We start from the raw sequence: 25,455 nt of genomic DNA on the forward strand, positions 1-25,455 counted from the left end.
TTGTCAATGACCTTCTTTCCATCACAAGGTCAGATGATCTTTGATGACTGTACAATGTTCAGTACTATTCCTGATTCCTCAGAGGCAAGCAGTCAATGTCCAAATGCAGCAAGACCTGAACAATATTCAGGCTTGGGTTAACAAATGGCAAATAACATTCATGCCACACAAGTGCCACGCAATGACCATTTACAGCAAGAGAGAATTCAAGTACTCAACAATCTACCCTTGAAAGTCAATGGCATTACCAATATCAACATCGACCAGAAAGTGAACTGGACTAGCCATATGAATATTGTGGCTACCAGAGTAGGTCAGAGGCTTTGGATTCTGTGAAGAGTAATTTGCCTCCTAATTCCCAAAGCTATCCAACATCTACAAGACATAAGTCCCTCCACTTGCCTAATGGGTGCAGCTCCAACAACACTCAAGGAGCGTGACATTATCCGAGGACATGGTAGCCAACTTGATTCGCATCCCGTCCAGAACTTTCAACATTCACTCCCTCCACCTGTGGCATACAGTGGCAGTACGAAGTCTGACAACACCACGTTTTAAACCAGGACTTAAACCTGGTGTTGTCAGACTTCGTACTGTGTTTACCCCAGTCCAACACCGGCATCGCCACATCATGAATACAGTGACAGCAGAGTGTACCATCTACAAGATGCATTGCACCAACTCAACATGATTCCTTTGAAAACAACTCCCAAACCTGTGAACCTCATTCACTTAGAAGGACAAGGGCAGCAAATACATGGGAACACCACCACCAGCAAGCTCCTCTTTGAGCTACACATCACCCTGGTTTGGAATTCAGAGCATTCCTTCACGGTCGCTGTGTCAGATTCCTGGAACTGCTTCCCTAACAGCACTGTGGGTGTATCTACGCCATATGAACTGCAAGGCGGCTCACGATCACCTTGTCAAGGACAATTAGGGTTGGGCAATAAAAAAAAAGTCTTGTCGGCAATGCTCGCATCCCTGAAACAATAAATATTGAATAATAAATAATATCGAGAGAGTAATTAGAAATGCAGCTGGGACTTGGACTTCATGAATACATTGAACATAAAAGTGATGAAGCCACGGTGAATTTTATTTGTCTCCAGTTCTGGTCACCACATTTTAGGAAGGACGTGAATTGTCCTTGAGGGTGCAGATTAGATTTCATTGGATCATAGAATCCCAGCAGTGCATCAGGAGGCCATTTGGCCCATTGAATCTGCACTGACAACAATCCCAGCCAGGCCCTATCCCTTTAACTCCACGTATTTACCCTGCTAATCCCTCTGACACTGAGGAGCAATTTACCACGGCCAATCAATCTAACCTGCACATCTTTGAACTGTGGGAGGAAACCGGAGCGCCCAGAGGAAACCCACACAGACACAGGGAGAACATGCAGGCTCCACACATACAGTCACCTGAGGCCGAAATTGAACCCAAATCCCTTGGTCCAGGAGCCTGCAATGCCAAACACTGTGCCACCGTACAGCCCTAAATAGTTCCAAGAATGAGGGATTTTAACCACAGGGTTTGTCTGGAGAAACTGTGGTTGTTTGGGAGATTGGGGGAATATAAATGCAGGTTCTTTTCTTTGAAAGACGTGGAAACAATATGGATGGTAAGGGTGGTTGCACAGTAATTTGCAGCCTTGCTCGTCTGTTGATGAGATTTGTCACATGGCTCCTGTTTTAACAAGTGTTTTAATAGATTTCTGTTTTGTTTTACATCAGGGAAAATAAAGGATTTGCTTAATAAGGAAATGTAATGAGAAGGCTGACTGGAGCCCTCACCTCATAAACCTTTTCAGTGTACGATTAAATGTAGGCCTGCAACTTTTATTGCTCCAATCCCAGTTTTCAGCTACATTTTATGGGTCTTGATGAGAGTACCTTGAACTTTAAGCTCTAAGCTTTTAGAGGACAAATGGTAATTAAAACTATGGATCAGTACTGGCTACATACAGCTACAGATTCCCTGAAATTGTATAGCAACCTTTGTATGTTTGAGGTGAGACCAATACATTATAACACTAACAAAGAAAGCAATTGAAATAAAGGGGGGGGAGGGGTATGAAATATCACAACTCCCTTTATCCTGTTCTAACATCAAGACTTTTGTATATCTATGTATCCATGTATATAATCTATAGATCTGTGAGGAAAGAGCAGGAGAGTGGACCAGTGGACAGTTTTACCAAAAAATCAGCGTAGGCACAGTGGGTCGAATGGCCTTATTCAGTGCTGTAACAATATGATTTTATTCAAACCTTCTCTCCTGTCAAGAACAGTAAGAAGTCTCACAACACCAGGTTAAAGTCCAACAGGTCTATTTGGTATCACGAGCTTTCGGAGCGCTGCCCCTATATCAGGTGAGTGGACATCACTCACCCAATGAAGGGGCAGTGCTCCGAAAGCTTGTGATACCAGATAAACCTGCTGGACTTTAACCTGGTGTTGTGAGACTTCTTTCTGTGCCCACTCCAGTCCAAAGCCAGCATCTCCACATTATGTCATGAAGACAATGAGTCTTATTGTGATGAGTGGGCCAGTGCAGACACAATGAGCTAACTAGCCTGCTCCGATGCAAGTCCAATTTGAGATAGTTTTTCTCATTCACTGCGGTGTGTAAACTGACTGCTGTATTTGCCTTAAAACAACAATTGTATTCCCACAGTGATTGGCCAGCTGTTCAATGCTGGGCCTGTTGGAGCAGTGTGTAAATAAAAATCCTCCCTTTTCATTGTTAATGAAAGACATCCATTTTCAAGCCATCCCAGCACAACGCTAAGAAGTGCTTTGCAGCAACTGCCACTTGGTCTTGTACATATCCAGTGGCCGAACCGATATGATCGTTTTTCAATGTTGTGATGATTGGAAATGCTTCTGTAATGTTTTTTTTTCAGATTATACATGAATAAAGCATGTTCTTGAAATAAAAGATATTCAGTGCCCAAACAGAAATCAGCCAAAGACAACAGGAAGGAGGAAGGATATCAGCTTGGCCCAGCTGGTAGCGCTCTCGCCAGAGCCAGTTATGGTTTTGAACCCTGCTCCCAGATTGATCTCTGCCAGAGATGGGGATTGAATGTAGGAATTTCCTGAGTCAGCCTGACCCTGAATGTGTGTTTAAAATTACCCATGTTGGGTTTGGAATGCACTGTGTGGATTTTGCATTCTCACTGTGCCTCTGCTTTCCAGTCCAAAGACCCTTTCTGTTGTGTTGTTTCATTGACTCTTTCTTCCCTGCACATTTGTGTCTGTATTCTCAATGGGCAAACCTGGGTTTCTGTGATATGGCTGAAGCTGAAATTGCTAACCGTTTTGGCAGATCCTTTATAAACCTCATTGTCAAACTGCCCAACACTTTTGTATACGGTGAGACAACTGGCATGCAACAGTGCTCATCTGTGGTCCCATAGTCTGCATAATTTGCAGGTATTGTTCTATACTAATTAACTAGCTAAGATGTGCCAACTATACAAGGTAGGATTTCCTTCCTCCCCCAATCTCTGCACAGATCTCAGGATTGAGAAAGATTTGCATGTATTTGGCCTTCTACCTCTGTAAGCCTTTCCAATTCTAACAGCCTTTCAAGATTTCTATTCTCCTTCAATTCTGGCCCCTAAAATGTCGTTGAATTCCACCACTCCATCATAGACAGCTGTACATTCAGCTGCCAAGTTCCAAAGTTCTGGAATTGTTTTCCTAAACCTTGTGCTTCTATAATGGCCCTGCTTTAACTTGCGCCAAAACCTACCTCCTTGGCTGAATGTAGCTCGATCAGATTTTTATTTGATGATATTCCTGTGAAGTGTCTTACGATTTGTTACTACACGAAGGCTGCTATATAACTGCATTTGGTGGTTGTTCTGGAACAACTGTGAGCCCAGGCTTGGAACAGCATTTGGACCTGCAGGCGAGAATCCCATCACCTGCATTAAGCTCCCGCTTGAGGAGAGAGCACCAGCTGCCGACTGAAATTTTCTCTCCCTCTTTATTTTAATTTTTTTCTATTTTGTCTCTTGCCAACATTATAAAAGGAAAATTGTGCATTTAGAAAGCAGAAGGTAAATCTGAAGCCAGTTTTGTAAAAGGAATCAACTTGAAAAGTAGTATTGCAGACTGAAATCAGTTTTGTTTGTATATACTGAACTCTTGATGTCTTTAAGTTAATGTCATGTTCAAGACAGCAAGCTGGGCAATGTCTGTGGAGAGATTTTGGTTCCAGGCTCTTCATCAGTTCTGTGTGTTTATCTGTTTCTTTGCCGTATTTTTTGTCTTTCAAATTAGACATCTAGGGATTAAAGGTTCCCATACTGCAGGTATGATGTATAATGCCAGCATCGAACACCAACTTATTCCAGTTGCTGTGGTTCCATGTTGTCAGCCCAACATCTGCAGAAGAGAAATCTGGAATTAAGGATCTGCTGATGACCATGAAACCGTTGGCGATTGTCAGAAAAACCCATGTTCATTGATGTCCTTTAGTACCATCCTTACCTGGTCTGGACCACATGTGACTCCAGAGTCACAGCAATGTGGTTGACTCTCAACTGTCCTCTAATGGCAACTAGGGATGAGCAATAAATGCTGGCCAGCCAGTGACACCTATGTCCCTCAAAAGAATTAAAAAAACCACCCTTTCCGGTTTGTTGCTGTCGTATTGTTTCCGTAGAGTGATGGAATGGCTACAGCACAGAAGGAGGCAAGAGCAGCCAAACTAGTCCTACTGTCCTCAGCCTTCTCCATAGCCCAGCAAACCTTTTCTCTTCAGATTATTATCCAAGTCCCTTTTGAAATCTCAGATTGAATCTGCCTCTGTCAGAATCTCAGGCATTCCAGATCCGAAATACTCTCTGGGGGGAGTTTTCCCATCCTATCCACCACAGGAATCATAGCGGGTGAGGGCGGATCATGTAAAGGTCCATTGACCTCAGCAGAATATTCTGGTTTTGGGGCGAGCAGGGGCAGGAAAATCCCTCCCTGTTAAATGTTTCACCCCAGCCTTGGTTCTTTTGTCACTCACCTTGAGTTAGTGTTTTGTTCGTACTCAACACTTCCACTGTTTCAATTTTTTTTAACTTCTTCTTGGGATAGTGTGTTTCTGGCAAAGCCAGCGTTTGTTGCCCTTCCCAATGACTCCTCTTGCATCCACTCTGATTTTCTATCAAATCTCCTTTTAAACTTCTTGAAGAAGAACAGCCCCAGCTTCTCCAGTCTATCTACATAATTGAAACTATTACAGGAACCATTCTCTGAATATTTCTGCACCCTTCCCAGCAACTTCACATTCCTCCTAAAGTGCGGTGCCCAGCTCCAGTTGAGGCTAAACATGTGTTTCTCAAAGATTCAAAATAATTTTGTTGCTTTTGTATTCCATACCTCAGTAAATATCCCAGATTCTGTGTCATAGAGGTTTACAGTTTTAAAACTGGCCCTTTGGCCCAACTTGTCTATGCTGCCCTTTTGTTTTAAACAACTAAGCTAATCCCAATTGCCCGCGTTTGGCCCATGTCCCTCTATATCCATCTCGTACCCATGTAACTGTCTAAGTGCTTTTTAAAAGACAAAATTGTACCCACCTGTACTACTGCCTCTGGCAGCTTGTTCCAGACACTCACCACCCTCTGTGTGAAAAAATTGCCCCTCTGGACCCTTTTGTATCTTTCCCCCTCACCTTAAACTCCCCTATCTTTGGGAAAAGATATTGACTATCTAGCTGATCTATGCCCCTCATTATTTTATGGACCTCTATGAGATCATCCCTCAACCTTCTATGCTCCAGAGAAAAAAGTCCCAGTCTATCCAGCCTTGCCTTATAACTCAAACCATCAAGTCCTGGTGGCATCCTAGTAAATCCAGGGCACCTAGTGTGTCGTGTTCAGTGTTTTCTCAACTCCAAGGTTCCTCTTTCAGCTTCTCATATTTTACTTGGGGCACCACCATGCTGATTGATAGAAACATAGAAATTAGAAGCAGGAGTAGGCCATTCAGTCTTTCGAGCCTGCTCTACCATTCATTTTGATCATGGCTGATCATCAAATTCATTATCTTGAACCCCACTCTCCCCGCCCACACCATATCCCTTGATCCCTTTAGCCCCAAAAGCTATATCTAATTTCTTCTTGAAATCAGACAACATTTTGGCCTGACCTACATTCTGTGGGAGTGAATTCCACATATTCACCACCCTCTGGGTGAAGAAATTTCTCCTCACCTCAGTTCCACAAGGTTTACCCCTTATCCTCAAACTATGACCCCCTAGTTCTAGACTCCCTCACCATTGGGAACATTCTTTCTGAAGCTACCCTGTCTAACGCTGTTAGAATTTTATAAGTTTCTATTCATCCTTCTCCATCTGTCAATTTTTTAATCGTATGAGAGTTTTTGATCGACTCAGCTATTTCTTTATTCTTTTGGGGCTGCCACTTTTTTTCAATGGAATTTAACTTTGCTGATGTGCCTGTTATGCGGCACTTTATCACATGTCTTTTGGAAGTCCATGTACAGTTTCAACCCTCTTGCTCTCCCTCCATGCACCATGCCCTAAGAGGGTTGGAGGAACCACTGACCTCCAGGCACCTACAGGTTGGGTTGTCAGTTCTTCAGAGAGGTGGAGGAACATTGGGAATCATCCGAACCTGTGCCTTAAAAGTTCTCGCCCTTGTTTTCAAATCCCTCATGGCCTTCCCCCTTCCTTTCTCTGTAACTTCCCCCAGCCCCACAACCTTGTGAGGGATCCGTGCTCTAATTCTGGCTTCTTGAACTTCCCTCCACCATTGATGGCTGTGCCTAGAGCTGAAGCTCTGGAATTCCTTTCCACCATGCTTGCCTCTTTTAAAACAGTCTTCACAATCAATGGGTGGGATTTTCTGGCCATGCTCACCCCAAGGCTGGAAATTCCTGCTGTCCTGGGTGGGACAGGAAAATTCCGTCCAATATTTCTGACCAATATCTGACTTAACATTTTGGTATTTTGTATTACGCTCCTTTGAAGCTCCTCAGGATGTTTTATAATGCTAAAGGTGTTGTTTATACAAATTTCCATTGTAGAGACCATTGTTAACTCGGTTTGTTGTATAGATAATTATGAAGAATACTTGATAAGTGATTTCCATTACTTTATATGGAAAGTTTTCCTTACCACGATAAGGCCTCCTTTTGAATGTAACTCTGTTTTATCGGAGAGTATGATGAGGTGGTGCGCCATTGTGCTATCTGATCTGGTTCGTTTCCCACCATCTTGGCAGTATGATCACTGTCATTCCCCTGGCCTATTGCAGGAAGCAGGCTTTTATTCCTGGACTGGATGGCCAAGAGTGACAGACACAAGATCTGCTGTCTTGAGTGTGGAAGCATCTTTAGAGAATAATCTGTATTGTTCTTCACAGTGCTAAGCTACTGTTCACAATCTCTGCAAATTCAGTAATCAATATTCTGTCAGATCCGAGGGGCAATAACTGTGTCTGGATTGATCATCAGAGTTGTATTGTTATATCGAGAGGAAGGATTAGCAGCTGGCACCCACACTGAGGGTAAAGTCAATTCAATGTCAGCATCAAATTACTGGCGAACGTTTAGTCAGAGTTGCATCTCTCGCACGCACACACACACACACACACACACACACACACACATGCTCACACACGCTGTCATTCACATGACCTCTCGCACACGCACTCTCACACATTCTCATACACACACATATACTCATACACACACACTCTTGCATGCACACACACATGCTCGCACGCTCACACATACACAGTCTCACACACGTGCACAAACACACACACAGATGTACACATACATATACATACACAGGTACCCACATACGCTCACACACACACTGTACAGACACACATACATGCACACACCAGATGTATACTCCTCACATACATTACCCTTATAAACATCCCTCACCCATACCCCACGCAGACACTTGGGGTGGGGTTCTCCAGCTGTTCCAATTCCTTTGGCAGACAGGATGAGAAAACACCCCTGCTGATCTTCCCCTTGCTTTCCCGCTGATATAATTTAATTCCCTCCATAACTGCCTCACCTGACCATTCATTCCATTTAATCCCTATCTCACCATTAACAATTCCAGTAAGCATTATTTAATATTTAAACACACTTTCCCAAGTCCTTTTCATCCCACATGTTTTTATTCCTATTTCCCTAACCTCCTGATTTGGGCCAAGTGTTGTCACTAGGATTCTAGGAAGGGCTGCGTTGAGTGCCTGGGATTTTCAGCATCTGCCCCAGCTTAGATTGTGTCCGGAGAGGTCCGTAACATGGAGCAGTCTGTTGCTGTGTAACACTGGGGTACAGTACAGGTAGGGATTGGGTCTGTCACTGTATAACACTGGTGTACAGTACTGGTGGGGACGGGTCTGTCACTGTATAACACTGGGGTACAGTACTGGTGGGGATGGGTCTGTCACTGTATAACACTGGGGTACAGTACTGGTGGGGATGGGTCTGTCACTGTATAACACTGGGGTATAGTACTGGTGGGGACGGGTCTGTCACTGTATAACACTGGGGTACAGTGCTGGTGGGGACGGGTCTGTCACTGTATAACACTGGTGTACAGTACTAGTGGGGACGGGTCTGTCACTGTATAACACTGGGGTACAGTACTGGTGGGGACGGGTCTGATGCTGTATAACACTGGGGTACAGTACTAGTGGGGATGGGTCTGTCACTGTATAACACTGGGGTACAGTACTGGTGGGGATAGGTGTCTCATTCTATAACTCTGGGGTATATTATTGATGGGGATGGGTCTGTCACTGTATAACACTGGTTTACTGTACTAATGGGGATGGGCCTGCCATTGTATAACACTGAGGTACATTATTGATGGGGATGGGTCTGTCACTGTGTTACACTGGGGTACAGTACTGGTGGGGACAGGTCTGTCACTGGGTGGGACTGTGGTCGATGCAGACTCGATGGGCTGAATGGCCTCGTTCTGCACATGCCATACAGCAATGGGGTAACATGTAGAGCCAGCTCATTCCTGAACAGCAAGTGCCCCATGCAGAGTCTGTTTCAAATCTATAGTTACCAACTCTGGTTGGATATATTCCGGAAGCTTTGACCCTCTATTTCTAACTACCCTGAGACATTGGTCTTCTGATACGTTCAGTCCCCTCACTCCTCTCTGACAGCCAATCGGAAAGTAAGAAGACTTAGAATCATAGAATCCTACACAAGTCATTGTGTAATTCTATATACATAATGTGCCAGTGCACTGCTATACCCTATACTGAGAATCAGGAAAAAAAAATTAGGGATGAAGTAAGAGGTTAAAGTGAAATTTCTTAGGTCTTGTCGATAAGTCCCAGTGACAACACTGATTTGTTGCCTGCTCTCACTGTTCTTCACTCATTAATTGATTCCACATCATTCTCTGCTTGTTTCCTGCTGTTTGTGCTTCTTCCTATTCCTTTATTTTTTCCCCCTTTCTCTTTTCCTTCCTCAGTTTCCATGTGATGACTTTTCCCAGAGGAGAGCCTGTCTCTTGGAGGTAAGACTCAGTTGTGCTGCGAGACTATTGGCTAGGTCTTTGGAGTGATTTATTGGAAAGTGCTGAGCGGTTGAGACCAGGAGACTGTAAGAAGCTGAACAGATGTTTGAACACCAGAATTTTTAACAGGAAAAGAGCCCTTTAAAAGCTGTCTTTGATTAATCCCACTTTCTCCCATATCCCTCAATCCCACCTACTCCATCCTATCTCCTCATAAGGGCAGCATGGTGGCACAATAGTTAGCGCTGCTGCCTCACAGTGCCAGGGACCTGGGTTTGATTCCTGACTTGGGTCACTGTCTGTTTAGAGTTTGCACGTTCTCCCCGTGTGGGATACGTGGGATTCCTCCGGATGTTTTGGTTTCCTATCACAGTCCAAAGATGTGTGGGTTAGTGGATTGGCCATGATAAATTGCCCCTTAGTGTCAGGAGGACTAGCTAGGATAATGCATAGAGTTATGGGGATAGAAGTTGGGTGGGATTGTGGTTGGTTCAGATTTGATGGGCTGAATGGCCTCCTTCTACACTGTAGGATTCTATGATTCTTTATCCTCAAACCTGCATACCCACCTTCTTCCTGTATACCTCAATCCCATCTACCCACCCTCTCAAATCCCTCAAACCTACCTGCACGTCTCCCTGTATCCCTCAATCCCACCTTCTCCCTGTCTCCCTCAATCCCACCTTCTCCCTGTCTCCCTCAATCCCACCTTCTCCCTGTCTCCCTCAATCCCACCTTCTCCCTGTATCCCTCAATCCCACCTTCTCCCTGTATCCCTTAATCCCACCTTCTCCCTGTATCCCTTAATCCCACCATCTCCCTGTATCCCTCAATCCCACCTTCTCCCTGTATCCCTCAATCCCACCTTCTCCCTGTATCCCTCAATCCCACCTTCTCCCTGTATCCCTCAAACCCATCTATCTACCTTCTCCCCATTTCCCACCAGCTATTGGAGTTTTCTCTCTGATCCTTGTTGTTCCTTTCCCTGAAGGATATGCCATGCCCTTATTGCTCATTTTTTTGTGAAGAAAAGGTGGAAAAGACAGGTGGAAAGGGTTAACCTGCAACTGGGTGGTGGAGCCTTTGAGGCTACTGAAATAGACAGGAGTAATTTATTTGGAATATCAGTAGCGTGGGATGGTGGGGAGTAGGGGGCACAGGCAGAGGAAGGTCAGAGTCATGGTGCCAGCCAGAGAAGAGAATAAGTCAGCACAGTCGCCTGCCCATCTTCCTCATGAGATCTCAGTGCCCTGATCACTGCCTCTTGTCACAGAGCGCTGGAGTAATGTGTAGAACCAGCTCGTTCCTGAGCAGCAAGCTCATGCAGAGTCTGCTTCATATTTACAGCTGCCAACTGTGGATATATTCCAGGAGCTTTGTTCACATGACCGTCTGCTTCTAACTACCCTGAGACATTGGTCTTCTGATGCATCCAGTCCCCTCACTCCCCTCTGATAGCTAATCGGAAAGTGAGAAGACTAGAATCATAGAATCCTACAGTGCAGAAGAAGGCCATTCGGCCCATTGTGCCTGCACCGACCACAGGCCCACCCGGGCCCCTCACACCCTTCTCAGAGCTAATCGGGAAGTATAAGTCTTCCTTATTCAATTGGATAATTGGTGACAAACAAGCTTGTCCCTCCATCACCACCATTATTGTAACTAAGAAGTTCAAAGTGTTAAAATAAAACCCAGTCACATGCTGTTCTATTATTAATGACCTTCTGTCAACTGTCCTTGAGATTCATTGTCCATTTCTGGACACACCATGACATTTCTGCAGAGTCAGCAAAACCTGGTTGGAAGTTTCTAGGGATGGGATAGAGGAACCAGAAATAAACACACAAGAATGTTCTGGGCGTGTCCAACATGTCCATGGCACAGCAGCTCTCAGAATGATCTGGAATTCCTTGTTACAACAGCTGAGCTGATCTGTGGGACATTCTCAAATTGATTTTGATCTGGTTATGAAGGGGAGGAAGACAGCAACCTTTCCTCAAAGATCAAATGGGTGAGGTGGACTCTCCAAGAATCAGTGATTCATCTCCAAGGAAAAATTGCCTTGAGCAAGGCCAGTAAGAAAAATCACCAGGGGATCAAACAGCATTGTAATTACCTTTTCATTTCCTTTAATCACTTAACAGTTTCTCTCTGTAACCAATAAAGCGACGGATTGGGAGGGGGAAGGGGGGGCTGCTTTGACTGGCAGTCGAGGTGTATCAACAGTGTGTTTGCTTCTCTGAGACTGAGAAGAGAGGATGGGCCAGTGAAAGGAGTGTGGGAGGTGGATGGACAGGTTGAGGTGTGAGGTCATGTGATAGATGCTCCAGGAATATCCCCAAGCAGAGTTAGCGGAGGAGTTTGTGAAAGACGTGATCACGCAAACTCTCAGACTGTGGAAAGACAGCTTTACCCATCTCACACACAATGTTCCTCTGCCATCTAGTGGCACATGGACTTGTGTCAATTTGACCGGAGATTTAAGGATTCAGACAACCAGGAGAATAACGCATTTAATTCTAGTATCAATATCTTTAAAGTTAATTTTCAAATTCTCCCGGTTTCTTTATTATAATTTAAAATTCACCACTCTGTGTCCTTTCCCAGATTCATTACATTTCATAACATCTGTCTTGTGTTCAGTTCTCAGTATCATGTAGACTTATTTCCTGCTCTGCCTTGCTGCTAACTTTATTTTAATCAATAATTGTTTTCCTCACTCTTGAATTTCCGGCGTTTGCTTCCTTCACCCCCCCCTATTGCTTTATTTCTTCCTTTTTATTCCCTTCCCAGCTGGTGAACTATGGAACATTGCACAGTTGTGAAAATTCCTTGCAGGTAAGGATGAATTGGGAATGGGGGTGGGATTTGGAAAGGGAGTGATAGGTTCCTGTCTGAGGAGCAGGTTGAGTGAGCTAAGCAATTGAACAAGGACCTTGATCTAAGACTGAGTCCTCCTCATTGCCCACGTGGGTCTGAAAGTAGGAACAGGAGGAGGCCATTCAATCCCCTCAAAGCTGTTCTGCCAATCAATCAGAAAATGCCTGATCTGTCTCCCAGCTCCACTTACCTGCCGTTGCTCCGTATCCCTTGACACCCCTTACCCAGGAAAACTGTCGATTGCTGTCTTTAAGATTTCAGTTGTCGGGAGAAGATTGATTAAGTGTGAAGATAGCGTGTTCATTCGTCTGAATCTGTCAGAAGGTCTGTGCTGTGTGTTATTCAGGATTTGACGACATTGTCATAGTTAGAATTCTGGTAGTTTTACCTTCATTGTATCATCTCCTTCAGAAGATGTCAATGAGTTACACAGACACAGTAACAGAGAAAATTGTACGTGGTCCCTTGGGGGAAGGAATGGGCTTCTATCGTTCTGCACACTTGTCCGTACATACTCCCAACTGAACAATTTATTTTTAATCATGGATTCTACTAACCATTCCAACGAAACGGGTGCTGGGTTTATTTATTAATCATTATGTCTAGTTGCAGTTTCTGTTTGCTTTCCAAAGAATCTGGGCTACAAATTTAAAAGGTTCAGGAGCAGAGGCACCTCAGTAAATCTTTGAAGATGGCAGGATAAGTCGATGAATCTGTTTTTAAAAAAAATGTGTGCAGTTTTGGGCACCGCACCTGCGCAAAGATATTTTGGCCTTGGAGGGAGTGCAGAGGAGGTTTACTAGGCTGATACCGGAGTTGAGGGGGTTGAGCTATGAGGAGAGGCTGAATAAACTGGGCTTGTACTCGTTAGAGTTTAGAAGAATGAGGGGAGATCTCATTGAGACGTATAAGATGATGAATGGGGTGGATAGGATAGAGGTGGAGAGACTCTTCCCGCTCAAAAAAGACAGTAGGACTAGGGGGCACAGCCTCAAGATAAAAGGGGGGCGGTTTAGAACGGAGTTGAGGAGGAACTTCTTCATTCAAAGGGTGGTGAATCTCTGGAATTCTCTGCCCGTTGAAGTGGTGGAGGCTGCCTCGCTAAATATTTTTAAGACGCGGGTTGATGGGTTTTTGATAAGAGAGGGGATTAAGGGTTATGGGGAGAAAGCGGGAAAGTGGAACTGAGCAGCGACAGATCAGCCATGATCTTATTGAATGGCGGGGCAGGCTCGAAGGGCTAGATGGCCTACTCCTGCTCCTATTTCTTATGTTCTTATGGATGCTGGGCTTTATAAATAGAAGGATAGAGAATGGAAGCAGGGTAGTTATGCAAAGCCTTTTTTAATCACTGGTTAGGCCCTGTCTGGTATATTGTGTTCAGATCTGGATACTGCATTTTTCAGAAGGATGCCTGGGCCTTAGATATTTACTAGAATGGGACCAGGAATGGGGGACTTTTTTATATAGGAAAGCTGGGTTTGCTGTCCTTACAGCAAAACACAATTCAAGTGTGATTTAATAGAGATGATTGAACTAATAAGGGGTTAATATAGAATAGATAAGGCGAAACTGATTCCACTGACAGGAGGGCTGGTAATGAAAGCACACAGATTTTAGGCAGTTCACTTGTGGGGAATAGCTGACCTCCATCTCCCCACCTTGGTCTGTATAGTTTAATAACCTTACCTCTCAAAAATCTATCAATCCCCATTCTGAAATACTGACCTTTGTGTAGTGACATTATCCCCTCAGTGGTTTGGAATGTTGAACACCCGCACCCTTCCCCATTCCAAGAGGAAATCGTTCCGCTATATCAATCCGATCAAATCCTTTAACTACCTTAAACGCTTCAATTACATCATCAATCTATGCATGAAGCAATACAACCTGTCCTCCTCATTAAACTCTTGTAGCCTCAGTTCTGTTTTGCTGAATATGTGCTGCTCAAAGCCTTCAAAGCCAATATATCCTTCCTTACCGGTACATTTAATAAGCAGTGGTGGCTGCAGTCAAACTTGGGGACGCTGATGGTGCACATTAGGATTAGCTTTAGCTTACATCTGGACCAGTGTCTTAACTGTAAAAGCTAATGGTCATTAGTGCAGCAGTCTATCATTTAGAACTCTGCACACACTCTGCAGAATGACTATCCGCTGCTCACGTGTAAGCCCAATTAAAATGCCTTTTAGAAGGGATTATTGCTTTGCTAACTTCTTTTCTTCACTCACCCAAAGCTGTCCTATTGGGAAAATTCCTGCGGCAATTATCTTCAGTCTTTTACTGAAATGTTAAAGTGACTCTGTGTGGTTCAAAGCAATAAATACAGATTGCTACCCTGGCTGGAATTCGCTTCTGATGCCCAAATAGCCTTGGGATGAAAACCACTTTCCCCATTTCCCAGAAAGCTGAGATCGATCACACGCTTCACGCAGACTATAAATCTCTCTGGTTTGGTTGTTTGGTTTATTTTTTAAATCGGCCTGTTGTCCATCTGGCTAATGATTCAGTCCCTATTCTCTATTCTACCTTGAATTTACATAGCGCCATTCAACACCACAGTGCTCTGCAGCCAATTAAACACTTTTGCAGTGTACTAATGTACTACACTCCTAATGTAGGGAACTTGGCAGCCAACTTGTGCTCAGCAAAATTGCACAAACAGCAATATGATAGTGACCAGATCTGGCAGCACGATAGTACAGTTGTTAGCACTGCTGCCTCACATTGCCAGGGCCCGGGTTCGATTCCCGGCTTGGGTCGCTGCCTGTGTGGAGTTTGAACATTCTCCCCGGCTGCTCCAGTTTCCTTCCACAGTCCGAAAGACACGCTGGTTAGGGTGCATTCACAGTGCTAAATCCTCCCTCAGTGTACCTGAACAGGCGCTGGAAGGTGGCAACTAGGGGGTTTTCACAGTAGTGCAACACTGCAGTGTTAATGTAAGCCTTACTTGTGACTACTATGTAAACTTTAAAACCTTAGATAATCTGTCTTTGTGATGTTGATTGAGGGATAAATATTGGCCAGGAACTCCTCTACTTGTGTCACTGCATTTTCCTCGCCAGTATCCACACGGGCTGTAGCTCAAAGCTTTGATATTTTCAGGGCAGCATGGCTTTGGGAGGAGAGGATAATGTTTTATCATTTGTCATACATTTCCACAATCACAGTCAACAGAATGTGTTTGTCTGCTCCACCATGTCGGTATAAGGGCCTTGCATGGCTAACAGTCCCTGAGACACAGCCAAAGAGGCCCTGATTCATTGGCTTCTGATAGCTGGATTCCTCTGGCTCATTGGCCAACACATCTGCGGACAAAGGCACAAATGTTGTCCAATCAGCATGGCAACAATATAAAGTTCTTCCCGATTGCCATCTGACTGTTCCTGCCAGCGGGAATACCGGAGTGTTCTCAGTTGGCTTTAGCAGTGCTTGTCAGGTGAGATTCTCCCACCTTTAGGATTTAAAGATGTGGATAAAGTGCGATATGCCTGCCAGCCGAACTTCACCGAGACCCCAGCACAGAGAGACAGGCCCTCCACGCCAAGGACATGGCAAACCCACACTGACGGGGCGAACTATCTGCAACCCCCCAGCATTGGGGGCATTCTCCTCCCCCTCCTCCTCCTGAAAGAATGGCCACCCCTGCCCCAAACACACCACACCACACACAGGCAGGCATAAGGGTGAAACACCCAAGCCCTCCTCACCCAAATCTGCAATGGAATCCCCTTGCACTGCGTCCCGACAGTGACACCCTGACCTGGTGCCTTGGACTCTGGCGGGTGGGAGGGGGGAATGGAGGTAAGTATGTGCGCATGAGACCCAAGGGACCTGGGGAGTTGGGTGGGGGCAGGCTGGGGGGACGGTATTGACCTCGGAATCTCCTCTGGAATCGTGGTCTCGTGGCTCCACTTGTCCTTGTTTCCCAGGGATAGGTACGCTCGCTCTCCGGATGGTGATTCGAGACAACATTCTGGAAAAGATATTGATTATTGGATCTGTCCTTTAAAACCTTTGAAGTGTCCTGCTCACCTTACTATCCGTGACCCATTGACACATGGAAGCCTTCAGAAGCATCTCAGCTTTCCATTTCATTGGCTGTGGTTAACCTCACAAGCTCAAGGTATTAAATGACCTTTTTAAAGTGCTCTGGTAGCTTTACACGGGAGATCCCCTTGCTTTCTCTCATTAGGGCTAGCTGCAGTGTACCGTCATTGAAGTGCTTTGAATGACGGCAAGGCTTGAATTTCACTGCAAAGAGCAGCATCTTGTGTCTTGTCCCTTTCAAGTGCTGTGATTGACAGGCCAGATCACACATCCAGGTGTCAGGAGCTTTGTTTGATTTCTTTCCCTCCATGGTTGAATGCACCACAAGTGCATTTTCTTGTTCCTGACCAATGTTTATAAATTGTCTGCTTTTGGTTGACAGGTTACCCACTAGCCATGAGGCTTCAGTTCCTCTTTTCTAACTGCAGTGTTTAGAAAGCACCTGAGATGCTGCAGAGGAATGTTACGGGCACTGTTGGAGGCTGCAGTTCATTTTACCCCTCCCCCTTGGAGTCCACAGTGCCAGGTCCATGCTTCTATGAACCAGAAATTGGAGCCTGTGGAACTACTGGGAGTGGTGGGGGATAAATACAGGTGGCTGCTGAATTGGGCTCCAAGCTCACTCAGAGCTACGGGCGAGAACCTGATTTCCAGGGCAGCAGCAGGTGGGGGGAGAGGTTTGCATTGCAGTATGAAGAGTCGTAAGGGCTTAAAACTAACTCTGTTTCTCTCTCCAGGCTACAAGGCCTTTTTTTCAGAGTTTTTCCAGCATTTTCTGTTTTTGTTTCAGGTTCCCAGCATTCGCTGTATTTTGCTTTTATAACAGAATTGCTCAGTTTACTGTGACAGTTCCTGTTTCGTCCAGTTTAAGTTGCCTTTATCCAGAATCTCAATATCTGTTTCACAGCTTCCCCCTGTTTCAAACGCAGCAGTGACCTCGATCATATTGTGAATGCTGTCAGATAAATATTCACACCCCGTTAGGCTGTCATCTAAACGTGCTTCATTGTTAAATCTAACAGCATAGCCCCTTGTTGCAGGAAAATACCCTGTACTTACTCAAAACATTCGCTGCCTTCCTGACTCAATGCCAACTCCAGTTAGATAGGGCAGGATGACACAGGGTAATCATTGTCTGCCAGGCAGTAGCCTCCCACTGGCACCAATATAAAAGCATTTGTGCATGGTTCCCATTCATCTGCATGCTTACTGAGCAGCAATGAATTGCTTCAACAAACGGAGTCACATTTTATTATTTTTTTTAAACCTATTGTGCAGAGTGCATGACCTCCCGACATAGACACAGGACCTTCTGAAATATTGATGAGCTGCCAAGTATTTTATGCAGCATTTTATGTTCGAACAGAGAGCTCTCGAACTGATGCGTGGAGCGACTGAAGATCTTGGGTGCCCTTGAGGGTCACACGTCCTTTAATAACTGAAACATCGCTATTTTTAGGACTGTGGGCTTTTGATTGTATTTGATGAGTTATATTAAAAGGTGACCTGTTTCTGGTTTTTTTTTTGTCCACATATTTCAGATTTTGGATTTGAACATGTTGGCAATAACATCAGAACAGGAGGAGGCCATTCAGCCCCTCTGAGCTCCTCCACCATTGAACTAGATCAAGGCTGATCTGTACGCTTAAAACTAATTCCCTACAATTCTTCATCATCCATGATGCCTTGAACCTATTAAAAACAGGTTCATCTTAGTCTGGTGAAAACGCCAATTGCCTTTCAGCATCCGCGTGCTTTTGGTAAAAGAGAGTTCTAGATTTTCTTAGGTCTGACAACATCTGTGAAGAGAGAATAGAGCCAACATTTTGAATCAGAACTCTGATGAAGGGTCATCCAGACTCAACGTTGCCTGTTCCCTCTCCACACATGCTGTCAGACCTACTGAGATTTTCCAGCATTTTCTGTTTTTGTTTCAGATTCCAGTCTCTGCAGTATTTTGTTTTAATCCAGATTTCTTTAAACCATTGTATAGAAATGTGCTTCCTGATTCCCCACCAGAGAAAAGATTTCAAATATTTTGAATAATTTAACTATGCGAATAAATTCCTTTCTGCCCCCCAACCTTCAACTTCTGAAACACAAAAATACAGATATGCAATCTGTCAGTAAAATTTCTTTTTAAGGCCTGTAGCTATGGTGTCATAAAGACTTAAAGCATGGAAACAGACCCTTCGGCCCAACTTGTTCATGCCGCCCTTTTTTTAAACCCCTAAGCTGGTCCCAATTGCCTGCATTTGGCCAATATCCCTCTCTACCCATCTTACCCACGTAACTGTCTAAATGCTTTTTAAAAGATAAAATTGTACCCGCCTTAACTCCTGCCTCTGGCACCACCCTCAGTGAAAAAATTGCCCCTCTGGACCCTTTTGTATCTCTCCCATCTCACCTTAAACCTATGTCCTCTAGTTTTAAACTCCCCTATCTTTAAGAAAAGGTGTTGACTATCTACCTTATCTATGCCCCTCATTATTTTATAGACCTCTATAAGATTACCCCTAAACTCTCTATGCTCCAGGTTAAAAAAAAGTCCCAATTCTCTGGGAGGCAAGAGAAGTGATTGCAGAGCCTCTGGCTCTGATCTTCAGGTCGTCGTTGGCCTCTGGTATAGTACCGGAAGATTGGAGGTTAGCGAATGTTGTCCCATTGTTTAAGAAGGGGAACAGAGACTTCCCCGGGAATTATAGACCGGTGAGTCTCACTTCTGTTGTGGGCAAGGTTTTAGAAAAAATTATTAGGGATAGGATTTATAGTTATTTGGAGAGTAATGAATTGATTGGAGATAGTCAGCATGGTTTTGTAGCGGGTAGGTCGTGCCTTACTAACCTTATTGAGTTTTTTGAAAAAGTGACCAAAGAGGTGGATGGGGGTAAGGCAGTTGACGTGGTATATATGGATTTTAGTAAGGCGTTTGATAAGGTTCACCATGGTAGGCTTCTGCAGAAAATGCAGATGTATGGGATTGAGGGTAATCTAGGAAATTGGATCAGGAATTGGCTAGCAGATAGGAGACAGGGTGGTGGTTGATGGTAAATATTCGTCATGGAGTTCGGTTACGAGTGGTGTGCCTCAGGGATCTGTTTTGGGGCCACTGCTGTTTGTAATTTTTATTAATGATCTGGATGAGGGTATAGTTGGGTGGATTAGTAAATTTGCTGATGACACCAAAGTCGGAGGTGTGATAGATTGTGAGGAAGGGTGTCATAGTTTGCAGGAAGACTTGGACAGGTTGCAGAGCTGGGCCGAGAGGCGGCGGATGGAGTTTAATGCGGAGAAGTGTGAGGTAATTCACTCTGGTAGGAATAACAGATGTGTTGAGTATAGGGCTAACGGGAGGACTTTGAATAGTGTGGATGAACAGAGGGATCTAGGTGTATGTGTACATAGATCCCTGAAAGTTGGGAATCAAGTAGATAGGGTTGTTAAGAAGGCATACGGTGTCTTGGCGTTTATTGGTAGGGGGATTGAATTTAGGAGTCGCAGCGTCATGTTGCAACTGTACACAACTCTGGTGCGGCCGCACTTGGAGTACTGTGTGCAGTTCTGGTCCCCACATTACAGGAAGGATGTGGAGGCTTTGGAGAGGGTGCAGAGGAGGTTTACCAGGATGTTGCCTGGTATGGAGGGGAGGTCCTATGAGGAGAGGTTGAGGGATTTGGGGTTGTTTTCGCTGGAAAGAAGGTGGCTAAGAGGGGATCTTATTGAGACATATAAGATGATTAGAGGTTTAGATAGGGTGGACAGTGATAGCCTTTTTCCTCGGATGGAGAAATCTAGCACAAGGGGGCATGGCTTTAAATTAAGGGGGGGTAGTTATAGAACGGATGTCAGGGGTAGGTTCTTTACCCAGAGGGTGGTGAGGGATTGGAATGCCCTGCCTGCTGAGGTTGTAAATGCGCCTAGTTTGGGGGCGTTTAAGAGATCCGTGGATAGGTTTAGGTTAGTGGGTCATTGTTTTTTAACTGGTCGGCGCAACATCGTGGGCCGAAGGGCCTGTTCTGCGCTGTAATGTTCTATGTTCTATGTTCTAATCTGGCTCTCCTTATAACTCATATACATCTTGCTAGTGAGCAAGACAAGGATCGATTATATCACCAACAGACCCAAGGTTATGTCCCAATCACCAATTGGTGGGTTAAACTCCCATCCTAGGTGTGCTGCAGTGTCTGATACTAACTGCTGTTCCTGTGTTGTTTCAGGTGTATATTCCCAGCAGGACAGCTATCATTCTTGCTTCTATGGACATGGAGAAATGAAGCCTGGGGAAGCTCAGCAGAGATCGGAGCCCGGTGGCAATTGGGAAGACTTGGAAAAAAAACTCAGAACGTCCGAAGCCTGTGCTTCCTTCCCACACCCCCAGAACATCGATAACCCATAAACAGCTCTTAACTCTTGTTAATGTTCTTTAATTGTAAACTGTGAGTACAAACGTCTTTACCCCTGTAGGCAGTGCAGTTGTGCACAGACATATGTAGCTTTTGACCTCTCACTCTCTCTGCGTTGATCACACATTCTTAAAGATGTCAGTTTATACATGTAGAGTGCACCCTACATCTTGATATAGAGGCAGTGCTGTGTGAGACCAGCCACTGCATCACAATTCAAACAGGAGAGAAATAACTAACACAAGTACTTACCTCCTCGATTATACTTGCTGGGGAGAGATGTGCTGAGAGCACATCCCTGTGAGTAGAGATATACCTGTGTTTTGGAGAGTTGTAAGCAGTTAATTGCGTTAGTTTGTAGTGTAGATATTTCATTGAGTTGAACCGAGGATGGCAATCAGGAGTTCCAATCCAGCTGCTGACCAGGGGCAAATGTCCGACAAAGCTAACAGCCAGAACAACGAGGCTGAAGGTAAGAGGTGACCATTTCATTTCCCTGCTTCTGTTTGTGGTTTCTCTAACCCCCCACAGTTCGCCCTCAGCGCACCACTTTCTCCTGTTCAGTGACAGAGGAATGCTGTTGAGAGCATATCACTAGTCACCATGAGTTATAGCCATGCCTTACCAGAGTTGACCTCACTGCTGTCCCCACACCAAATGCATCGTTCACGCTTTGGAAAATTGAGCTAGGAATTGTAGATGATGAGGCAGAGATGGTCCCTCGGTAGACGTTCTTTTCCATTTTTACTCACAGATAGAAATTGGTTGAATTAAGGAGTGTTGTAACATCAGTGGAACACAAAATCCAAATTAAATGTAACCTTCTGAAAATTATCGATGTACAAGTTTGATAAGTAGAAATATGGAATAAGTAGAATATGAGCGATTGCAGTAGGACTCAGATTTCTGGGCTCGAACACACTTCTCATCTCTCAAACTGAAGCAAATATTGTTCAGCTGTAACTGTGCTCTGAGATTAAACATATACTTGCAGCAAAGAGGAAATACATTCCTTTCTTGGCTGTTGATTTCCCCAAACCTTTCTCTGGTTAAGTTCTTTGTGCAAAACTCATCTGCAAATTTCAACTATGGCTCAGCAGATCACAGTCTGAACTGGAAAGTCATGGGTTCAAACCACTTATCGGTGACTAGAGTCATAGAAGTTTACAACATGGAAACAGGCCCTTCGGCCCAACTGGTCCATGCTGCCCTTTTTTTTAAACCCCGAAGCTAGTCCCAGTTGCCCGCATTTAGCCCATATCCCTCTGTTCCCATCTTACCCATGTAACTGTCTAAATGCTTTTTAAAAGACAAAATTATATCCGCCGATACTACTACCTCTGGCAACTTGTTCCAGACACTCACCGCCCTCTGTGAAAAAATTGCCCCTTTGGGTCCTTTTGTATTTCTCCTCACTTACCTTAAACCTATGCCCTCTAGGTAGATTCCCCTATTTTTGGGAAAAGATATTGACTATCTGGCTGATTGATGCTCCTCGTTATTTTTTAGACTCGATAAGATCACCCCTCAGCCTTCTACACTCCAGAGAAAAAGTTCCAGTCTATCCAGCCTCTCCTTATAACTCAATCCATCAAGTCCCGGGAGCATCCTAGTAAATCTTTTCTGCACTCTTTCTAGCTTAATAATATCCTTTCTATAATAGGGTGACCAGAATTGCACAGAGTAATCCAAGTGTGGCCTTACCAATGTCTTGTACAACTTCAACAAGACATCCCAACTCCTGTATTCAATGTTCTGACCAATGAAACCAAACATGCCGAATGCCTTCTTCACCACTCTGTCCACCTGTGACTCCACTTTCAAGGAGCTATGAACACATACCCCTACATCTCTTTGCTCTGTAACTCTCCCCAATGCACTACCACTAACTGAGTAAGTCCTGCCGTGGTTCAATCTACCAAAATGCATCACCTCGCATTTATCTAAATTAAACTCCATCTGCTATTCGTCAGCCCACTGACCCAATTGATCAAGATCCCGTTGCATCTGGAAATAACCTTCTTCGCTGTTCACTATGCCACCAATCTTGGTGTCATCTGCAAACTTACTAAAAATGCCTCCTATATTTTCATCCAAATCATTAATTTAAATGACAAATAACAGTGGGCACAGCACTGATCCCTGAGGCATACCACTGGTCACAGATCTCCAGTTGGAAAAATAACCCTTTACGACCATCCTCTGGCTTCTATCATCAAGTAAAATTTTGTATCCATTTAGGTACCTCACCCTGGATCCCATGAGATAAACCTTATGCAACAACATACCATGCAGTACCTTGTCAAAGGCCTTGCTAAAGTCCATGTTGATAACATCAACTGCATTGCCCTCATCTATCTTCTTGGTTACCCCTTCAAAAAACTCAGTGAAATTTGTGAGACATGATTTTCCACTCAGAAAGCCATGCTGACTGTCCATAATCAGTCCTTGCTTCTCTAAATGCCTGTAGATCCTGTCTCTCAAAATACTTTCCAACAACTTACCCACCACTGATGTGAGGCTCACAGACCTGTAGTTCCCAGGCTTTTCCCTGCAGCCCTTTTTAAACAAAGATTCAACATTTGCCACCCTCCAATCTTCAGGCACTTCCCCTGTGACTATTGATGATTCAAAAATCTCTGCTGGGGACCTGCAATTTTCTTCTGAGTCCCGAATCCAGCTTGGTATCAATGGAGCATCAGTGCTGAGGGAGTGCCGCACTGTCAGAGGGTCAGTGCTGAGGGGGTGCCGCACTGTCAGAGGGTCAGTGCTGAGGGAGTGCCGCACTGTCAGAGGGTCAGTGCTGAGGGAGTGCCGCACTGTCAGAGGGTCAGTGCTGAGGGAGTGCCGCACTGTCAGAGGGTCAGTGCTGAGGGAGTGCCGCACTGTCAGAGGGTCAGTGCTGAGGGAGTGCCGCACTGTCAGAGGGTCAGTGCTGAGGGAGTGCCGCACTGTCAGAGGGTCAGTGCTGAGGGAGTGCCGCACTGTCAGAGGGTCAGTGCTGAGGGAGTGCCGCGCTGTCAGAGGGTCAGTGCTGAGGGAGTGCTGCGCTGTGGGAAATTTCATTTTACTCTCCCAGCGTTCTGGGACAAAATTCATTCTTCAGGCAACATCCCTATAATTAGACTATCGCGCCGTATTCCATTAGTTTTTGAGGTCTTGTCCAATTCGGACTAAATGACAAGAGTGAGTGTGCTGTAAGAAATTTTAATTAGCTGTGAAACACTCTGCTGTAGCCTGAGGCCAGAGCACTGCATTCACTCTATTAAAATGAGCGGGTTAACAACTGCATTGCAATAACACACCAAAAAAATACTGGATTACATCAAATTAAACCGGATTGCCTGTTTGCAAATTGAACAACAATCCCAGTGGTGAACATGGTCGCTTTGACGATTTGCAACGTGGGTTAAAAGAAGCTGAAAGCATGGCCAGAATCTGCAAAGGGATAATGCCTGCTGGGTACTTTGATGTTTGCAGTTCCTGTTACCTGCACCTTGGCCCCCAGCCTGTGTCTGAAGCCACGAGCAGGTGATATTTCTGAAACGAGAGATGACAGGTAATTTACAATGCTGAAACCCTCTTCGGCCCCACGAGGCTATGCTGTTGTTTGTAAAGTTAAAGTTAATTTATCAGTTAATAGTAGGCTTACTTTAACACTGTACTGATGTTATTATGACAATCCTTGTTGGCCACACTCTGGTGCCTGTTTGGGTTACACTGAGGGAGAATTTAGCATGGCCAATGCACCCTAACCAGCACATCATTTAGACTGTGGGGGGAAACCGGAGCACCCGGAGGAAACCCACACAGACACAGGAGAACATACAAACTCTACACAGACAGTGACCCAAGCCGGGAATTGAAGCCAGGTCCCTAGCACTGTGAGGCAGCAGTGCTGATCACTGTGCCACCATGCTGCCCACATAAACTTCACACAAACCTCTTCCCATCTATTCCTAGCAACATAACTTGGCATTCCTTTATCCCCTGTGTTTATCCAACTTCTTAAATACATCTCTGCTATTCAGCTCAACCAATCCCTGTGGGAGTGAATTCTATTGAATTCCTGATTGGATTAATTTGTCGTATTTAAGCCCCTTACAGTACCCCACAATTAAACATCTTTGCGGTGTCTGGTTAAGATTGCCAATTGTGAGTTGTCATAAACTGGTGCATGAGAAAGGCACATTAGCATAAGAAATGTTCAGATAGGAAATGTACAGTAAATGGCAGAACCCTTAAGAGTATTGATAGGCAAAGGGATCTGGGCGTACAGGTGCACAGGTCACTGAAAGTGGCAACGCAGGTGGAGAAGGTAGTCAAGAAGGCGTACGGCATGCTTGCCTTCATCAGCTGGGGTATTGAGTTTAAAAATTGTCAAGTCATGTTGACGCTTTATAGAACCTTAGTTAGGCCGCATTTGGAATATAGTGTTCAATTCTGATCACGACACTACCAGTAGGATGTGGAGGCTTTAGAGAGGATACAGAAAAGATTTACCAGGATGTTGCCTGGTATGGAGGGCGTTAGCTATAAGGAGAGGTTGGAGAAACTTGGTTTGTTCTCACTGGAG

At 44.7% G+C, this 25,455-nt stretch overlaps 1 protein-coding gene across 2 annotated transcripts in view; it reads left to right on the forward strand.

Moving 5' to 3' along the window:
• Nucleotides 1-21,917, forward strand: part of gbe1b (glucan (1,4-alpha-), branching enzyme 1b) — a 509,684-nt gene extending 487,767 nt beyond the window's left edge. The window contains exons 16-18 of one of the 2 annotated variants that reach the window (XM_080203341.1): nt 9,502-9,546; nt 12,340-12,384; nt 20,694-21,917. In XM_080203341.1, coding sequence (XP_080059467.1) covers nt 9,502-9,546; nt 12,340-12,384; nt 20,694-20,750 — 147 coding nt within the window. In that variant the 3' untranslated portion in view covers nt 20,751-21,917. The remainder of the gene's footprint in view (nt 1-9,501; nt 9,547-12,339; nt 12,385-20,693) is intronic. The other variant, XM_080203342.1, reaches the window with a different exon arrangement.
• Nucleotides 21,918-25,455: the final 3,538 nt, after the last annotated feature.

Source organism: Carcharhinus amblyrhynchos, chromosome 15 (assembly GCF_965287045.1).
Source record: "Carcharhinus amblyrhynchos chromosome 15, sCarAmb.v2.hapA, whole genome shotgun sequence".
NCBI classification, from domain to species: Eukaryota; Metazoa; Chordata; class Chondrichthyes; order Carcharhiniformes; family Carcharhinidae; genus Carcharhinus; species Carcharhinus amblyrhynchos.